The sequence below is a fragment of the Balaenoptera acutorostrata genome, chromosome 6, assembly GCF_949987535.1.
Source record: "Balaenoptera acutorostrata chromosome 6, mBalAcu1.1, whole genome shotgun sequence".
Lineage (NCBI taxonomy): Eukaryota > Metazoa > Chordata > Mammalia > Artiodactyla > Balaenopteridae > Balaenoptera > Balaenoptera acutorostrata.
This window is the reverse complement of record NC_080069.1, coordinates 82314282-82332265: the sequence shown is the minus strand read 5'-3', so window position 1 is coordinate 82332265 and position 17984 is coordinate 82314282. Positions and strand designations below refer to the sequence as shown.

Sequence of the window (17984 nt, the reverse complement as noted above, 5' to 3'; positions counted from 1 at the left end):
GGACATTTGCAGAAGGTCTGCAACATCATCTGAACATTCTGCATGGATTTTCCCTGGAGAAGAGTGAAGGAAAATGGTGTCCCAGCCGCCCCACACAAATCTGCCTAATGACTGGGCCCAGTGGGGAGAAGATTTGCCCAGTATGCTAGGTAGAACTTGCTACTTATGTTTTATAAGTTTCTAACTGTTGTCTTACCAATACAAAGAGACTTCAATTATTTATCTTAAGAAGATATTGCCCATCTATAATTTAAGGAGTCCACATGATCTTATACACAGAGTTTAAAGATCTTGAGTTGAGATCATCATGTTTTAAGTTCTAAATACATTTTTAAGTTAAAAATCTGAAATTTTTAAAATGATTTTCTCTTTTTGAATATAATTTTTATGGGGAGAAATAGAAAGGGAAATGGGGGGGTGAAGGGAGGGAAGAGAATCTGTTAAGTAGGTTTCTTAAAGAAATCTTCCAGAAAGAGTGTGTGTTGCTGTCACTTTAGCAAAACATGTGATACAGTTTTGACTTCCATCCAGTTGAGAGGTAAAAATATGAACTTGTGGATAGTTACACTGGAGATCTGTGACACAATATCAACCAGTAGGGAAGTAAAGTTATGTCTAAATTACTAACCATTTGCCATTTTCATCTTCAACCACTCCATTCTTCTAGGACCTTTGCTACGTTACTTCATATATTCCCATAGCTTCAAATACCATCTATAATCTGATGATTTCCAAATCATTATTTCAAGCCTTAGACCTCTCCACTAAGATCTTTATTAAAATATCTAACTGACTACTTACAGCACCATGTCTAATATTTGTTTCCTTCATGAGATTTACCATAATTTTAATTGTGTGCCTGTGTACTTTTTTACTGTCTATCTCACCTCTGGACCACCACCACCACCAACCCCTGCATTATACTGGTAAGTTCCATGAAGCCAGAGATAATGTCACAACTTCTTTGCCACGGATCTCCAATATCTGGCACAGGGTCTAACACTCAGTAGGCACTCAAATATTTGTTGAATAAATGAATGACGAACATTCAATGCATTCTAGGTTGTATGCTATTATTTCATCTGTGACCAAGGTAATTAATATATAACTTCTACACACAAAATGACTTATGTCCCCGAGCAATATTTTTTAACAAACAAAATAGGAATCAATAAGCATCCAAAAGTTACCTCCATGGGCTTCAGTTGAGCATTTACATTAAAACAAGGAACTTCCTGGTACCACTCCCAGGATAAATTTCGCTCAACAATCACCTCAAGATTTAGTGGCAATAGTAGATCCAGTACTTCCTGGTATGCATCATTAATAAATTGAGACCTATAAGAAAAAATAAAATTGTTTTGAATAGTTTCATACAAAATCAGATAGTTAAAAAATTAATCATTTTATATACAAATAATAGAAATCAATACTTTTGTGTGTGTGAAGAGAAAAATAAAATCGAACAGGCTTTCCATGTAAAATGAGAGATGAAAGTCACCCAACTTTCAAAGTCACCCACTAGAAACATATTAGAAACCTGGGCGACTTTCTCTGAGGTGAAGTGTTCCATGTTGAAGAAAAATGAATTTTTTAAATAGGATTTTGCAGTATGTTAAAAAGCGCCAAAAATATACAAGTTGAACCGGTTTGCAGCGCAGAAACTGAGACACAGATGTGGAGAACAAACGTATGGACACCAAGGGGGGAAAGTGGCGGGGAGGGGGGGTGGGGTGGTGTGATGAATTGGGAGATTGGGATTGACATATATACACTAATATGTATAAAATGGATAACTAATAAGAACCTGCTGTATAAAAAAATAAAATAAAATTCAAAAATTAAAAAAAATGTATACAAGTTGGACAATAAACTCTTAAAATGAGAATTATCTCTACATAATCTATAAACATACATTATACGAGACCTTATTATGAAAACATTTAGGGGCTTCCCTGGTGGCGCAGTGGTTAAGAATCCACCTGCCAAAAAAAAAAAAAAAAAAAGAATCCACCTGCCAATGCAGGGGACATGGGTTCGATCCCTGATCCGGGAAGATCCCACATGCCACGGAGCAACTAAGCCTGTGCTCTATAACTACTGAGCCTGCACTCTAGACCCTGCGAGCCACAACTACTGAGCCTGCATGCCACAACTACTGAAGCCCGCGTGCCTAGAGTCCATGCTCTGCAACAAGAGAAGCCACCGCAATAAGAAGCCCGCGCACCGCAACGAACAGCAGCCCCCACTCGCCACAACTGAAGGAAGCCCGTGTACAGCAACGAAGACCCAACGCAGCCCAAAATATATAAATTAATTAATTTTAAAAAAACAATGATAACATTTAAAGTCACTGACTTACACATGTTAGCAGATTACCACATATCCCCTTTACTTCATAAGAAACCAATTTGCACCATATGAAATTCCTATTTCTATGGGTCAAATATACTTGAATATGGACAATTTCATATTAAGTTGAACCATATTTGCCTTTCCAAGTACTTATAAGGGTAGGACTGATGCTCAGGAATGATGAAAAGAGTAGTAGGTTACCAAACCCCTTTCAAGTGACATGTGACCAAAGAAGCCTCCCATTATACCTTCAAATGACAATCTCAAGGTGGTACTCCTCAATAATACATTTATATTTTAATTGGCAGCAAATCCCAAATTCTTCAACTAGGGAATGAAGCTGTGACTGTAGAATTTACATATCACTTATTCAATTGGAGAGAAATATGGGAGTCACCAGGGATCTCCTAGAATTCCTAGCATCATACCACTGAATGTATTAACTATAGGGTAACATTATACTTAGCATGTATGCATCCTTGCAATCTCCCTTAATGGTACTAAGTTAAGGAATCTAAAAGCTCTAAGCGGATACTACATATACAATTTTAACAGGTGAATATGAAAATATATAGCTATGCCATAAGTCATTAAGTCAACCTTATATTGTTAAAAAGTTATGCTGTTTCCAATTCATCACTGTAATAAATAATACTTGGTTCATTATCTGTACATCTCCTTGAGTAAATTTCTTCCTCTGGACTAATTTCAAGAAATATTAACTGCTGTGTCAAAAGATTACTTCCTCTGGAAAAACCTTTCCTTACCAGTACTAGTCTTCCAGGGAATTAAAATTTTTTCCATTAGGAGAATTTTGTAAAGACTGAAATAAATGGAAATCCAAAGGTGCACTGTCTGGTGAATACGGTGAATGAATCAGAACTTCCCAGGCAAGCCGTTAACAGTTTTTGCCTGGTCATCAAAGAAACATGCGGTCTTGTGTTATTCTGATGGAAGATTAGGCATTTTCTGTTGACTAATTCTGGACGCTTTCCTTCGAGTGCTGCTTTCAGTTGGTCTAATTGGGAGCAGTGCTTGTTGGAATTAATTGTTTGGTTTTCGGGAAGGAGCTCATAATAGGGGACTCCCTTCCAATCCCACCATATACACAACATCACCTTCTCTGGGTGAAGACGGGCCTTTGGTGTGGCTGGTGGTGGTTCATTTCGCTTGCCCCATGATCTCTTCCGTTCCACACTGTTGTATAGTATCCACTCTTCATCGCCTGTCACAATTTGTTTTAAAAACAGAACGTTTTCATTACGTTTCAGTAGAGAATCACATGTGGAAATATGGTCAAGAAGGTTTTTTTTTGCTTAACTTATGTGGAACCCAAACATCAAAGCGATTCACATAACCAAGCTGGTGCAAATGATTTTCAACGCTTGATATGGATATTTTGAGTATGCTGGCTGTCTCCTGCGTGGTATAACGTTGACTGTTCTCAACTAATGTTTCCATTTGATCGCTATGAACTTCAACTGGTCTACCCGACCACGGAGCATCCTCCAGTGAAAAATCTCCAGCACGAAACTTCACAAACCACTTTTGATCCATTCGATCAGTCACAGCACCTTCTCCATACACTGCACAAATCTTGTTTTGCGTTTCAGCTGCGTTTTTACCTCTCTTGAAATAATAAAGCATAATATGCCAAAAATGTTGTTTTTCTTCCATCTTCAATATTAAAATGGCTACACAAAAATTCACCAACTTTGATAAGTCTTTTTTTAAATGCACGGTGATACGACAGCTGTCACATACAATCCAACGAAACTGTTTCGAATGAAGTTAAAGACAACTAAGTGCTACTAGAGCCATCTTACGGAAAAACCTGGATGAACCTTTTGGCCCAACCAGTACATTTAATAGGTCATTGTCTTGTCTGTAGTTTCAATTAGAATGAAAGATTCATGAGGGTAGGGACTATATTTATGTTATTCTTTGATGTACTGCCAGTACTTGGCTCAGATGATAACAATATGACATGTACTCCTCAATTATTTGCCAAACTAAATACAAGAAATTGGATCAATATATAAATAACAACATATGAGAGTACCCATCTCCCTGCACCCAGAGTGAGAATTACTGATTATTAAGATTTGCCAAATTTATTAGGCAAACAACATTTCACTGTATTAATTTTCATTCCCTTGAATACTAATGAGGTTGAACATTTCTATTAGCTATACACCAGCTATCACTGTTCCTATAAAGAATCATCTAGTCATGTTATTTACCAATTTTTCAAATTACCTTTTACTTACTGTCTTAAAATATTTAAGGATTTTTATCCTTTATTACAGATGTTGCTAATTACCCCATATGCTATGTTTCCCATAATTTTGTTTTGGTAATTAATATTCAGAAACTTATACTTTTATACAGTCAAAGCCAATTGATATTTTTCCCTTATCACTTTTCTTCTTTCTTCAGTGCTTAAATTAGCAAGTTCTTCTCTACCATATGACTGGTACTTATATGTTATTTGTCCATAGTTTTTTTAAGAGCATTATTGAGATAATTCATATAATATACAATTCACTCGCCTTTAGTTTTCTTATGCTTATAAATGGCATTATGCTCTGGGGCCATTTTAAACAGCAAAATCACCAAGGAAAAGCCCCTAAATGCAAAAAACATGGCACACAAAAAGGACACTGTTTACAGCATGAGAGTTCAAATAAGAAGGCAGGGCGTCACCTTGTTTAACACCTCAGCTGGGAACAAAGGCCTTGGGAGACCCAAATTTCTTGCAGCTCTACGCATGTCCACAAATGACTATAAAAGTGCCATGAATATTGATTTTGTGGTTACAAATAAGTTTTAGCAAGCAGAAATATTCACAAATATGGAATCCGTGAATAATGGGGATTGACTGTAATATATATGAATAATGGTGATGCACACACACGTACACACACAGTCAGCTGCTGAGTTTTCTACTGTTTCACTAACTTAATTATTTTAGTTTTGTAATATATTTTAGTAGTATTTAATGAAATTTAATATATTTTAGTAGTACCTCTAATGTTATGATTCTCCCATGTCCAATCTCAATTAAAAAAAAAAAATCTTTGCTACATCTTGCCCCCAATTTATATTTCCAGAAAAACTTTACAATAATTTTGAAAGGCTTTAAAAAGAACTGCTGTTGTGATTTTTTATTAACAGTGCATTAAATGTATAAATTAATTTATAAGAAACTGACACCTTTATAATATTAGATGTAGGAAAATATTCTCTGAAAAATTATTCAAGATTTCTTTCTGGTCCTTGGTTAATTAAGTTTTACAACTTTCCTTATAGAAAGAAGTATTATAAACATCTATTTTAAATTTTATATTGCAATTAACATCTTTGCGATAAAATTATTTCAGGGAAAATTGGTTTACTCTATAAATGAGTAATTATGTTTCTAGGAATTCATCTGAAGGAAATGAATTATCCTAAAGAAATGAGTAGAAAATCATATAAGTATTGAGAAACAAAGATATCAATCATCATTATACTGCTATTTAAAACAACAATAAAAAAGAACTTAAATTTTTAACAGGCAGATGGATTTTTTAAAAACTAGGTATTAAAATATTTAGAAAAAATTATGCACTCAAAATAATACGGAAAAATGTTTATAGCACATTTTTAAGGGAAAAGAGGAAATTACAACCCAAAATACACCACAGAATTCTTATTTCACTTAAATATATGTACAGATGTAATAAAATAGAAAAAAATTCCAAATTATTAACAGTAGTTATCTTTGGGTGGTCATATCATCAGTAATCTTTTACATTCATCCCCAATACCATTTTATGTATTTCTTCAATAAAAAATTAATTCTTTTTTGGACAGAAAAGAATATATATTGTTATTTAATGCTCTAGAAACATTTAGTGAACTCTTTTTAAAAACAATCTATTTGTAATACAGACTCACACCTAATTCATATCTGTATCATTTTTTTTGTTTTTTTAATTTTTAAAAATTGAAGTATAGTTGAATTACAATGTTCTGTTAATTTCTGCTGTACAGCAAAGTGATTCAGTTATACATGTATATTCATTCCTTTTTTATATATATTCTTTTACATTATGGTTTATCACAGGATATTGAATATAGTTTTCTCTGCATTACAGTAGGACCTTGCTTATCCATTCTACTGATACATATAAAAGCTTACATCTGCTAACCCCAACCTCCCGCTCCATCCCTCCCCACCCCCCTCCCACCTTGGCAACCACAAGTCTGCTCTCTATGTCCGTGATTCTGTTTCTGTTTCATAGATAGGTTCATTTGTATCATATTTTAGATTCCACATGTAACTAACATCATTTGGTATTTGTCTTTCTCTTTCTGACTTACTTCACTTAGTATGATAATCTCGAGTTGCATCCATGTTGCTGCAAATGGCATTCTTTCATTCTTTTTTATGGCTGAGTAGTATTCCATTGTGTATATATACCATAGCTTCTTTATCCATTCATCTGTCAATGGACACTTAGGTTGTTTCCATGTCTTGGCTATTGTGAATAGTGCTGCTATGAACATAGGGATGCATGTATCTTTTTGAATTATAGTTTTGTCCAGATATATGCCCAGGAGTGGGACTGCTGGATCATCTGGTAGTTCTGTTTTTCATTTTCTGAGGAACCTCCACACTGTTTTCCACAGTGGTTGCACCAACTTACATTCCTGACAGTGTAGGAGGGTATCCTTTTCTCCACACTCTCTCCAGCATTTGTTACTTACAGACTTTTGAATGATGGCCATTCTGATTGCTGTGAGGTGGTACCTCACTGTAGTTTTGATTTGCATTTATCTAATCATTAGTGATGTTGGGGCTTCCCTGGTGGTGCAGTGGTTAAGAATCCGCCTGCCAATGCAGGGACATGGGTTCAAGCCCTGGTCCGGGAAGATCCCACATGCCGCAGAGCAACTAAGCCCATGCACTACAACTACTGAGCCTGCACTCTAGAGCCCACGAGCCACAACTACCGAGCCCGCGTGCCACAACTACTGAAGCCTGCATGCCTAGAGCCTGTGCTCTGCAACAAGAGAAGCCACCGCAATGAGAAGCCCATGCAATGCAACGAAGCGTAGCCCCCCGCTCGCCACAACTAGAGAAAGCTCGTGTGCAGCAAAGACCCAACACAGCCAAAAGTAAATAAAATTAATTTATTAAAAAAGGAATAATAATTAGCGATGTTGAGCTTCTTTTCACGTGCCTGTTGGCGATCTGTATTTCTTCATTGGAGAAGTCTATTTAGGTCTTCTGCCCATTTTTGGATTGGGTTTTTTGTTGTTGTTGAGTTGTATGAGCTGTTTGTATATTTTGGAAAATAAGCCCTTGTCAGTCACATCATTTGCAAATATCTTCTCCCATTCTGTAGGTTGTCTTTTCATTTTGATTATGGTTTCCTTTGCTGTGCAAAAGCTTTTAAGTTTGATTAGGTTCCATTTGTTTTTGTTTTTATTTCTATTGCCTTGGGAGACACACCTAAGAAAACACTGGTATGATTTATGTCAGAGAATGTTTTGCCTATGTTCTCTTCTAGGAGTTTTATGGTGTCATGTCTTATGTTTAAGTCTTTAAGCTATTTTGAGTTTATTTTTGTGTATGGTGAGAAGGTGTGTTCTAACTTCACTGATTTACATGCAGCTGTCCAGCTTTCCCAGCACCACTTGCCAAAGAGACTGTCTTTTTCCCATTGTATATTCTTGCCTCCTTTGTCAAAGATTAATTGACCGTAGGTGTGTGGGTTTATTTCTGGGCTCTCTATTCTGTTCCATTGATCCATATGTCTGTTTTTGTGCCAGTACCATGCTGTTTTGATTACTGTAGCTTTGTAGTATTGTCTGAAGTCTGGGTGGGTTATGCCTCCTGTTGTGTTCTTTTTCTTCAGGAAGGCTTTGGCCATTCTGGGTCTTTTATGGTTCCATATGAATTTTAGGATTGTGTGTTCTAATTCTGTGAAAAATGTCATGGGCAATTTGATAAGGATCACATTAAATCTGTAGATTCCTTCGGGTAGTACGGTCATTTTAACAATCCAAGAGCATGGGGTATCTTTCCATTTCTTCAAATGATCTTCAATTACCTTTATTAATATTTTATAGTTCTCAGCATATAAGTCTTTCATCTCCTTGGTCAGGTTTATTCTTAAGTATTTTATTTTTGGGGCTGCAATTTTAAAAGGGATTTTTTTTTTACATTCCCTTTCTGATATTTCATTGTTGTTGTAAAGAAATGCAACTGACTTCTGTATGTTAATCTTGTATCCTGCTACCTTGCTGAATTCGTTTATCAGTTCTAGTAGTTTCTGTGTGGAGGCCTTTAGGTTTTTCTATATATAGTGTCATATCATCTGCATATAATAACAACTTTACCTCTTCCCTTCCGATCTGGATACCTTTTATTTCTTTTTCTTGTCTGATTGCTGTGGCTAGGACTTCCAATACTATGTTGAATAGAAGATGTGTCTAGATCATTTCTTGAAGTCAAACAAGATGTGATTAAATATAGACGCATAAATGTTCTATTTTTAGTAAATTCAGACTTTTACACAGTTTAAACTCCAAGTTAATGAGCCTCCTAAAGGTTTAAATTATTACTGTATGTCTATAGCCTATTATTAAAATAGAAGCCTTTTATTTCAATATTTCCCTGTAATTTCTGAAATCCCTGGACTTGGCTAAACAAATCATTCTACATTTTCCTATGTCTTCACTAAATTTCCATGAAGCTCTATTAAAGTCTGATTTCTCTCCAACACTCTTATCTACCTCAGAGTTGAGGGATACAAACCATTTTTCTTAATTTGGAACGATGCTCATCCACTCTCTCTTCTACTCCTTTAAGAGTAACACCATCCAGGTTAACCACTTTCTATTCTTGCTATAATCTATCAATAACTAGTCAGTGTTCATTTTTGAAGACTCTGAGACTACAGAATCTCCAGTTTATAAACCACTCTCTATATTCCATTAGTCCATCAGTATCTTCTTATCTTCAATTTCTTCCCTCTCCATTATCTGTCAACATGACTTTCAATATTTAAAATCCTGTCTTACTATCTTCAGTCACACCTGCTTGTTAAAAACTGTCTTGCCTGAATCCAACAGACTGTTGGATTCCAAATACCAAATATCAAGTACTACATGAAAAAAAATCATATACTGTTAATTCATGGTTATCAACATCAACATGATCCTCAACGCTACTTCAATACATTCTCCTGGTTCCCTTTCCATTGTTTTGCTTGCTCCATCTTAACCTCTTTTGAGGAATTTTCATCTGTCATTCCTTAAATATGGGCATTCCTCAGCATTCTGCCCCACATGTCCCACTCTACAAATTCTCTGTGTGATCTTACTCAGTTTGATGGCTTCTATAACTAGCTAAATATTATTAAAGACTCCCAAATCTAGAAATCCAAACACTTTCCAAAATCCAGACACTACATCCAGGTGCTTTCCAGATCTGGTTCTAGATATCTTCATATAAAAGTCATGTAACCGGGCTTCCCTGGTGGCGCAGTGGTTGAGAATCTGCCTGCCAATGCAGGGGACATGGGTTCGAGCCCTGGTCTGGGAAGATCCCACATGCCGCGGAGCAACTGGGCCCGTGAGCCACAATTACTGAGCCTGCGCGTCTGGAGCCTGTGCTCCGCAACAAGAGAGGCCGCAATAGTGAGAGGCCCGCGCACCGCGATGAAGAGTGGCCCCCGCTTGCCACAACTAGAGAAAGCCCTCACACGGAAATGGAGACCCAACACAGCCATAAAAAAAAAAAAAAAAAAAGTCACGTAACCATTTTCAAGTTACTTTGCCCATTAGAGAACTTGTTAACATCTCCACTCTACTTTTTTTTCTGCATTGCTCTGTCATATCTCACTGAACTGCATTATTACCAAATGCTGAATTTTACAAACCTGCAAGCTGGAGTCTATTTTAACTACTCTCTTTTAACCGTGACACCCCTTTAATAATCAGTTACCTTTAATTCTACTACTCAGATTTGTCACACCTGGTTAGTCCTCTACTACCTCATTTCCTTATCCTAGACTGAGTCACATCTAATTCTTACGTGAATTACTCCAACAGTTAGCAAACCATTCTTTCAACTTCCAGTTTTGTCTCCTTTTGACCTATTTTCTACAACCCTTCCAAAATCTAAATGTGAGCCTGTTTTTATGCATCAGCTCATAAAATTCATTAAATAGTACCTATCTCAACAATCCAATGAGGGAGGTACTATTTATTCATCCCTTGTAAAGACTGCTCACTATGATACTTCATGTTCCTAGCACAGTGCCTGGGATATATTACATGCTTAACAAATACTCAAATATTCAATTGATGGAAATTTCTCCTTCCATCTAAGATGAAATATCATGAACTAGATTTACTCTCCTGCCCGAAACAAGTCCTCCCTCCCCCCACAAAGACACACATGCAAAATATATTAAAAAATGGTTTTCAAGACACAGGACATTAGGCAATGGACAGTGATTACTGAGACACAACGAAAAACAAGATGAGCCCTAATGCTCCAACTTCAATTGTTTTGAGATAATTTAAAGGTCATGGAAAAGCGCGGGGATGGATAAGCCAAGAAATAACCAGTAAAGTCCATGAGTTACGAAGACAGACCTGAGAGTCCAGGGAAACCAAGGCAGCTAGAGTTCATATGGTAAAATTCCAGAGAGGACAGAGCTACAGAGAAGAACTCCAAAATTTTAGTACTAAATGCCTATACTAGAAAAGAAATGTTCAAATCAATCATCTGAGCCACCACCTAAAGAAACTTCGAAAAAGAGCAAAATTAAACCCAAAGTAAGCAGAAGGAATAATAAATATCAAAGTAGATATCAATGAAAGAGAAAACAGAAAAAAAAGAGAAAAAAATCAAAAGCTGGTGCTTTAAGAGCAATAAAACTGAACTGTCAAGAACGGATAACCAGGGAATGGCCACGATAGAGGAACAGGAAGACTCTAAGATCACCTCCTCTCAGGGGCACACCAAAATTACAACTATTTACAGAGTAACTATCAATGAGGATGACTTAAGACCAGCAGAAAAGAAGCTATTTAAAAACTAAAGATATAAAGAAGGAACCACAACAAGACAGGTAGGAGGAGTGTAGACACGGTATAGTTAAGAACCATACCCCCAGGCCACAAATGGGAGGATAATTATAATTGCAGAAGTTCTCCCCAAGGAACGAGGGGTACAACCCTCCTCATCAGGCTGCCCAGCCTAGAGTTCCCAGAATGACTAGCTTTGAAGACCAGTGGGGCATACTTTTGGGAGAGTCAAAGGGCAGTAGGAAACAGACTCTACTCTTAGAGGGTGCACACAAAATCTCACATGTTCTGAGACCAAGGGAAGAAGCAGTAATTTAAAAGGAACCTGGGTCAGACCCACTTGCTGATATTAGAGAGCCTCCCAGAGAAGCAGGAAGCTTCTGGTACTCACGCTGGGGACACAGACGCTGGCAGAAGCCGCTTCTGGATGCTCATTCAACCACGAGGACAATGCTGCAGGCAAGCAACATTTTGGAATCCTCCCTCTAGCTCATTAACACTGGGACCCGCCCCAGCCCACCAGTCAGTAGCACCAGTCCTGGGACATCCCACACCAAGTAGCTAGCTGAGCATGGACACAGCTCCACCCACCAGCAGACCAACTCCCATATGACCCCCTGAGCTCCTGGCCGCCCCAGGACCCAGCCCTGCCACCGGTGGGCTGACACCAGCTCTAGGACCACCAGGGTCTACAGCAAGAGACCACAGGACCCAGCTCTGACCATCAGCAGGCCGGCATGCCCCCCCTTCCAGGACATGACCTTACTCCCGCAGTGGGCAGACACCAGCCATGGGACCACTGGGCCCCAGCCCTGCCCACCAGTGGCCCAACACCAGCCTCTGGGACACCTTGAGACTCTCAACCACCCCAATATCTGGCCCTGCTCACCTCAGGGATGACACTAACTCTGGGACACCCTGAATACCGCAGCCAGCTTTGTCAGGAACTGGCCCCGTTCAGGAATCCCATTTCTGAGTATTTATCCAAAGAAAATGAAAACAGTAATTTGAAAAGATATACATACCCATAAGTTCACTGCAGCATTATTTACAGTAGCCAAGATATGGAAACAATCTGAGTGTTCATCAGTGGCTGAATGGATAAAGAAGATGTGGTGCATGTGTATATGTATGTATGTGTGTATATACACACACACACACACACACACACACAGAGTGAAATATTACTCAGCCACAAAAAAAAGAATGAAATCCTGCCATTTGTGACAATATGGATGGGCCTAGAGGATATTATGTTAAGTGAAATAAATCAGACAGAGAAAGATAAATACCATATGATTTCACTTATATATGGAATTTAAATAACAAAACAAATGAAGACATGTGACAAAAGAGAAACCAGTCATAGATACAGAGAACAAACAGGTGCTCGCCATAGGGGAGAGGGGTGGGGGGAGGAGAGAAATAAGTGTGAGAGATTAAGAGGTACAAACTTTCAGGTAAAGATAAATGAGTGGTGGCTATGAAATGTACAGCGTGGAGAATACAGTAACTATGTAATATCTTTGTATGGTAGAGACTTACCATGGTGATCATTTTGAAATGTACAGAAATATTGAATCACTATGTTATGTTACAGGAACTAACATAGTTCTGTAGGTCAATTATGCTTTAAAACAAACAAACTAACTCATAGAAAAAGCAATAAGATTTGTGGTTACCAGAGGCAAGGGGTAGGAGGAGGGTGAACTGGATGAAGGTAGTCAAAAGGTATAAACTACCAGTTATAAGATACATAAGTACTAGGGATATAATGTACAACATGATAAATATAATTAATACTCTTGTATGTTACATATGGAAATTGTTAACTGAGTAAATCCTAAGAGTTCTCCTCATAAAAAAAATTTTTTTTCTATTCTTTTAATTTTGTATCTATAGAAGATGATGGATATTTACTAAACTTATGTGGTAATCATTTCATGATGTAAGTAAGTCAAATCATTATGTTTACAGCTTAAACTTATACAGCGCTGTATGCCAATTATATCTCAATAAAACTGGAAGGGAAAAAAATAATGGATACCCAGTTGTCCCATAGGAAAAAAAAAAGATCAATAAAACTGATAAACCTCTAGCCAGACTGATTAAGGTATAAATTATAAATATCAAGAATGGGGGAGGTAACATCAATATAGATATTAATGAGTAAGAAGAGAATATTACGAACTTTATGTCATAAAACTCTACAATGTAGGTGAAATAGACACATTTCTTGAAAAAAATTAACAATCACTCAAAAATAATTAATTTGAGTAGTCCCAAGTTTACTAAAGAAATGGAAATTGTAGTTAAAAATCTCCCACAAGCAAATACCAGCCCCAGTGTCTTCACTGGTGAATTCTACCAAATATTTAAGGAAGAATTAACACAGTTGTACTCAAACTATCCTAAGTATATACATATCAAACTTATCAAACTGTATACTTTAAAAGTATGCAATTTATTATATGCTAATTATATCTCAATAAAGCTGTTCTAAAAATATTCAGTTGATGGAAAGAATGGCAGGAGGGAGACAGACCTGCCAGAGGCCAAAGAGAAGCAGCAAAAATAAAAAGGAAAAAAATAAATAGAATGAGATCAAAGAAAAAAATTACAGAAAGAAAGAAAAGAGCAAGTTTAAGTAGTGATGAATCCAAGTTGTAAAAGGAAAAGGGCATTAAATCTAGAATAGGTGATTAGAAATAGCACAGTAAAAGTTCTGGAACTATCTGGATATTCACTTATTCCCCTAATTCCTAATCCTATGCAGAGTGAATATATAAGATTGTACTCTACTGTGTGTGTGTTAGTGTGTGTGTGTGTGTGTGTCTTTAATTAGTGTATCAGATCCACAGCACAAAGCTGATAGAGTATTTTGGGTACTGCTGTATTTGCTGAGTGAATAAATATATTAGAAATTCTCCCATGTCTTCCATAACCTTATAATTTATAAAGAACTGCAAATAAGTACAAATATTCTTCCTCAGATAACAAATTTTACAGCATTCCTAATTACCTAATGAGGAATTTTCCAATACTTCCTAGGTTTTTAAAAACTAGAAGACTATAATTGATCTCACCAAAAAATACTTGGGGAAAAGAAAATCACAAAATTGAGTACAGTTATAACAAAATTAAGTGCCACTCTAAACAGAAAACTCAAGATACCAAAGCCTTTAATGTAAAAAGTTAGAAAAAGATTGCATTCTACATAAATATATTAGTGAAAAGCTTACCTGTATAGTCGCATTTCACTCAGCTTTATCGTTATCAAATCAATAATGGGTGGGGGGTTGATCTGACTCTCTGTTATCACATGGAATGTATTTTTCATTGTAATTAGTCCAAAATCAGCAACAAAAATATTTTCAGAAACTGGAGACTGTGGGATAACCACAACTGGGGCTTTGATGTCAACATCCAATGCCATTCTAGAACTCCTTTGTGCCAGTTCTTTTACACCAGTAGCAGCCATTTCTGCTGCCTGAACAGTTGCCTCAGCCAAGGCTTGTTTACCTGCTTGAAAATTATCTATAAAAGCCTATAAAGAAAACAGAATTATATTCTTAAGGCTACCATTAATGAATAAAACTATTAAATGTATATTGGTATTTCTGATTTTACCTCCATAAGAAAAATTTTCCTTTGGAACAACTAAGCATTATTTATTCATAGTCTGACTTGTCTATATTAAACCGTAATTTTCTGCAATAAAGGTTGAGAAACACAAAGATACAGATACAGAAACACAGTAAAACAGTAAAAATCTAGTCCCTGGACCAAAGCAACATGTGGATGCTCCAATGTTTCACTGGCATCTATTTCCCTTTTTATCTCACTTTCCTTAATGGCTAAACAATCACACTGTATTTCCCTACACAACCACAATGGACAGAGAGCTTATTTACGTTTCTAAGATAAAACAGTAATAAAAATATGTCCGTCAAGAACTCTAAAGTTTTCTAATTCCTGAAATGTGGGAAAAATACTAAATGATATAAAATACACCTAGAATTATACTTAATTTTCATGTTTAATTAATTTCATGTTTTAATTATTTTCAATAATTTTTGAGTATAAAGCTATCACAACAGGGCTCAGTGATATAATGCTTCTGAGTTATAAAAAGAAATTAGAAAAAATTAAATAAGAAATACTTTTTCATTTTTACTTTTTATGTACAAAAAAGTTTTTATGGCTATAGGAAAAACTGCATGATAACCTCAGTTAAAAAGATCAGAAAAACAGCAACATTATTTATTTAGAATCAACTGATTATCTAGTTTATATACCACAATTTAGTTAAAAGAATGAATAGTGAAGTCATAGAGACAGGTATGACACAGGAAAAAACATCAGCTGACAGCAAGGGAAAAACACAGGGGGGAAAAAAAAAACTATGAAAGGCAGAAACAGAACTTAAACACCTCAGGGAAGTGTCATATAGGGATTAAATCTAAATCCCTCAAAGCCCCAAATATTCACAGAACTAGAATGCAATAGAAAACATAATTTTCTTAATGACCAAACCAAACTTCAATTATATATTTAGCACTTTTAGTTAGAGCTGGAAGTCAGGTAAAACACTCAAACCAATCATGTATAAAATAAAGAATTCAATTAATATACATAACATATGTATGATATATAATATACATATATTTAATGTTTATTAAAATACATATTTCAATTAGCTAGAACATTCCCATGTGAAAATGATGTTATATAAACAGTATACTATACATTTCAGTCATGATATATGGTACCCAGAATATCTTGAAAAATCAGGACAAAAAAAAATCAAGTAAGGAATGCTTCATCCATCTATGCTTCATGCACAGCAAACACTTTCCAACTAGTAGGAAAGAATAAATAAAAAACTGATTAATATACTTACCAATACAGAATACAGAAATTTTGTGACAAGAACTACTTCAATGCAACCAACAGTTAAATTAACTTGACTGTCAAACACATTCATATCTGTGTACGCAGAACCAGCAGTTGCACCCATATAAGAAATCATTTTGAAGCTGAAAACTTCTTTTCCAGTAATATAAACAGCCTTAATGAGAGAAAATTTAATTGTCAAAATCCACTTTCGAAATGATATGTCTTCAGTACAAAAATAAAGCAAACGCAAAATATACATACATATCTGGAAAATCTTGTAAGTAGTCAAGCCAAGTACAAATAAGACAACAATTCTAACTTCTTTATTAGAATCTACACTGCAAGTTTTTTCAAATCAGTAGTGGCAACTCCCTTTATGGGACATGGAATCAATTTAGTAGGTCTGACACAAGATTTTTTTAATGGAAAAAACAGAAAAAAAAAATCAGAATACACAATTTCATTTAGTGTGTACACATGGGTACTGAGAACTGCCATATAAATGTATTTTTCAGTCACTGTCAAAACTTAATATAATCTATTTTCTTGATTTGAGATATGTGAATAATTATCCAGATCCTTCCAGGGAGTTTCCTCCTATCACTATACTTCTGTTCCTTATTAGTTTGTCAAGAGTCATCTCAATTGCCAAACAAGAATTACCTACAGCAGTATAATGTCTCAAGCTCTGCAATACCAGTTAAAAATGGTGGAGATAATAGCAGATGTGAAATGTCAAAAATATTCTGAAAGATAAACAGAGCACTCACTAACTTAGTTTATAGCTTTCTTGACCCTCTAAATGCTAGAAGTAAGGCAGAGGGCTGAAGAACCATCAAGAAGTAAATGAATTCCAACCATGGAACAAAAAAACCTCAGGAATCAAGGATAGTTGTCTGAAGGTTGAGGCGTAAGATGAGACTAAACAGAAGTCTATAGGAATTCTGCTTCTGCCTAGGATGTAGAATGCTGGAGAGATGTTCGCTCCAAACCTTAAGAACAAGAAAAACAAAAATAGATAAACTACAAAATCATAACTTTTCTTAAAACCATTAGAAATCTGAGGTCACAAGCCAACTAAGCAGCCTAAAGTCTAAAGAAAAAAGGTATCTTCAAGAGAGAACCTTAAGCACCAGCTCACCTGTGGTAAGGGGCAGGAGAAAAGAGCTGTCAGATACCATAGAAACTAGGTAAGAAGAAATCAGATAAAATGGTAAAGGTTGACTATGAACTTATAATGTGATATACAAAATCCCTGGGAGTCACAGACACAAGAGGAGCTCACACTTAGTTGCAAGCACTTCATTGTGTGCTTTCTGCTGGGAGCTCCTGAGAGACTGGGGCCAGAGTGGAATACCAGAGGAAGCTTTCCTTGGTACAACCCTCAAAGACAGGAGAAACCTCCACTCTAGAAAAGGCCCAAAGTTCCATCAGAATTATTCTCTTAGAACAGAAGCCTTAAGAAACTAGCAGAAAGGCAGTAACCTTGTTGCCGTCAGAGCACAGGTGAAGACACTATACCCCAGAGGCAAAGATAAAACTCCCTCTACACTTGGGGGAAGAAACCGTCCTGGGACCAGACCATTATCGAGCACCTTCTACTGGAGCAGAAAAGCATACTCTTCCATACAGGAGCT

The 17984-nt window shown here is 36.3% G+C and overlaps 1 protein-coding gene across 4 annotated transcripts in view; it reads right to left on the bottom strand.

Annotated features, from left to right (window-relative positions):
• VPS13A (vacuolar protein sorting 13 homolog A) overlaps window positions 1-17984 on the bottom strand; it is a 273046-nt gene that overhangs the window by 118029 nt on the left and 137033 nt on the right. For all 4 annotated transcript variants that reach the window (XR_009008570.1, XM_007182294.2, XM_007182295.3 and 1 more), the window contains exons 32-34: window positions 16352-16519; window positions 14691-14995; window positions 1191-1338 (exon numbers count right to left, since the gene is read on the bottom strand). Coding sequence is in view for 3 of the 4 variants with exons in the window: in XM_007182294.2 (XP_007182356.2) it covers window positions 1191-1338; window positions 14691-14995; window positions 16352-16519 (621 nt within the window). In the remaining variant the exon portion in view is untranslated. The remainder of the gene's footprint in view (window positions 1-1190; window positions 1339-14690; window positions 14996-16351; window positions 16520-17984) is intronic.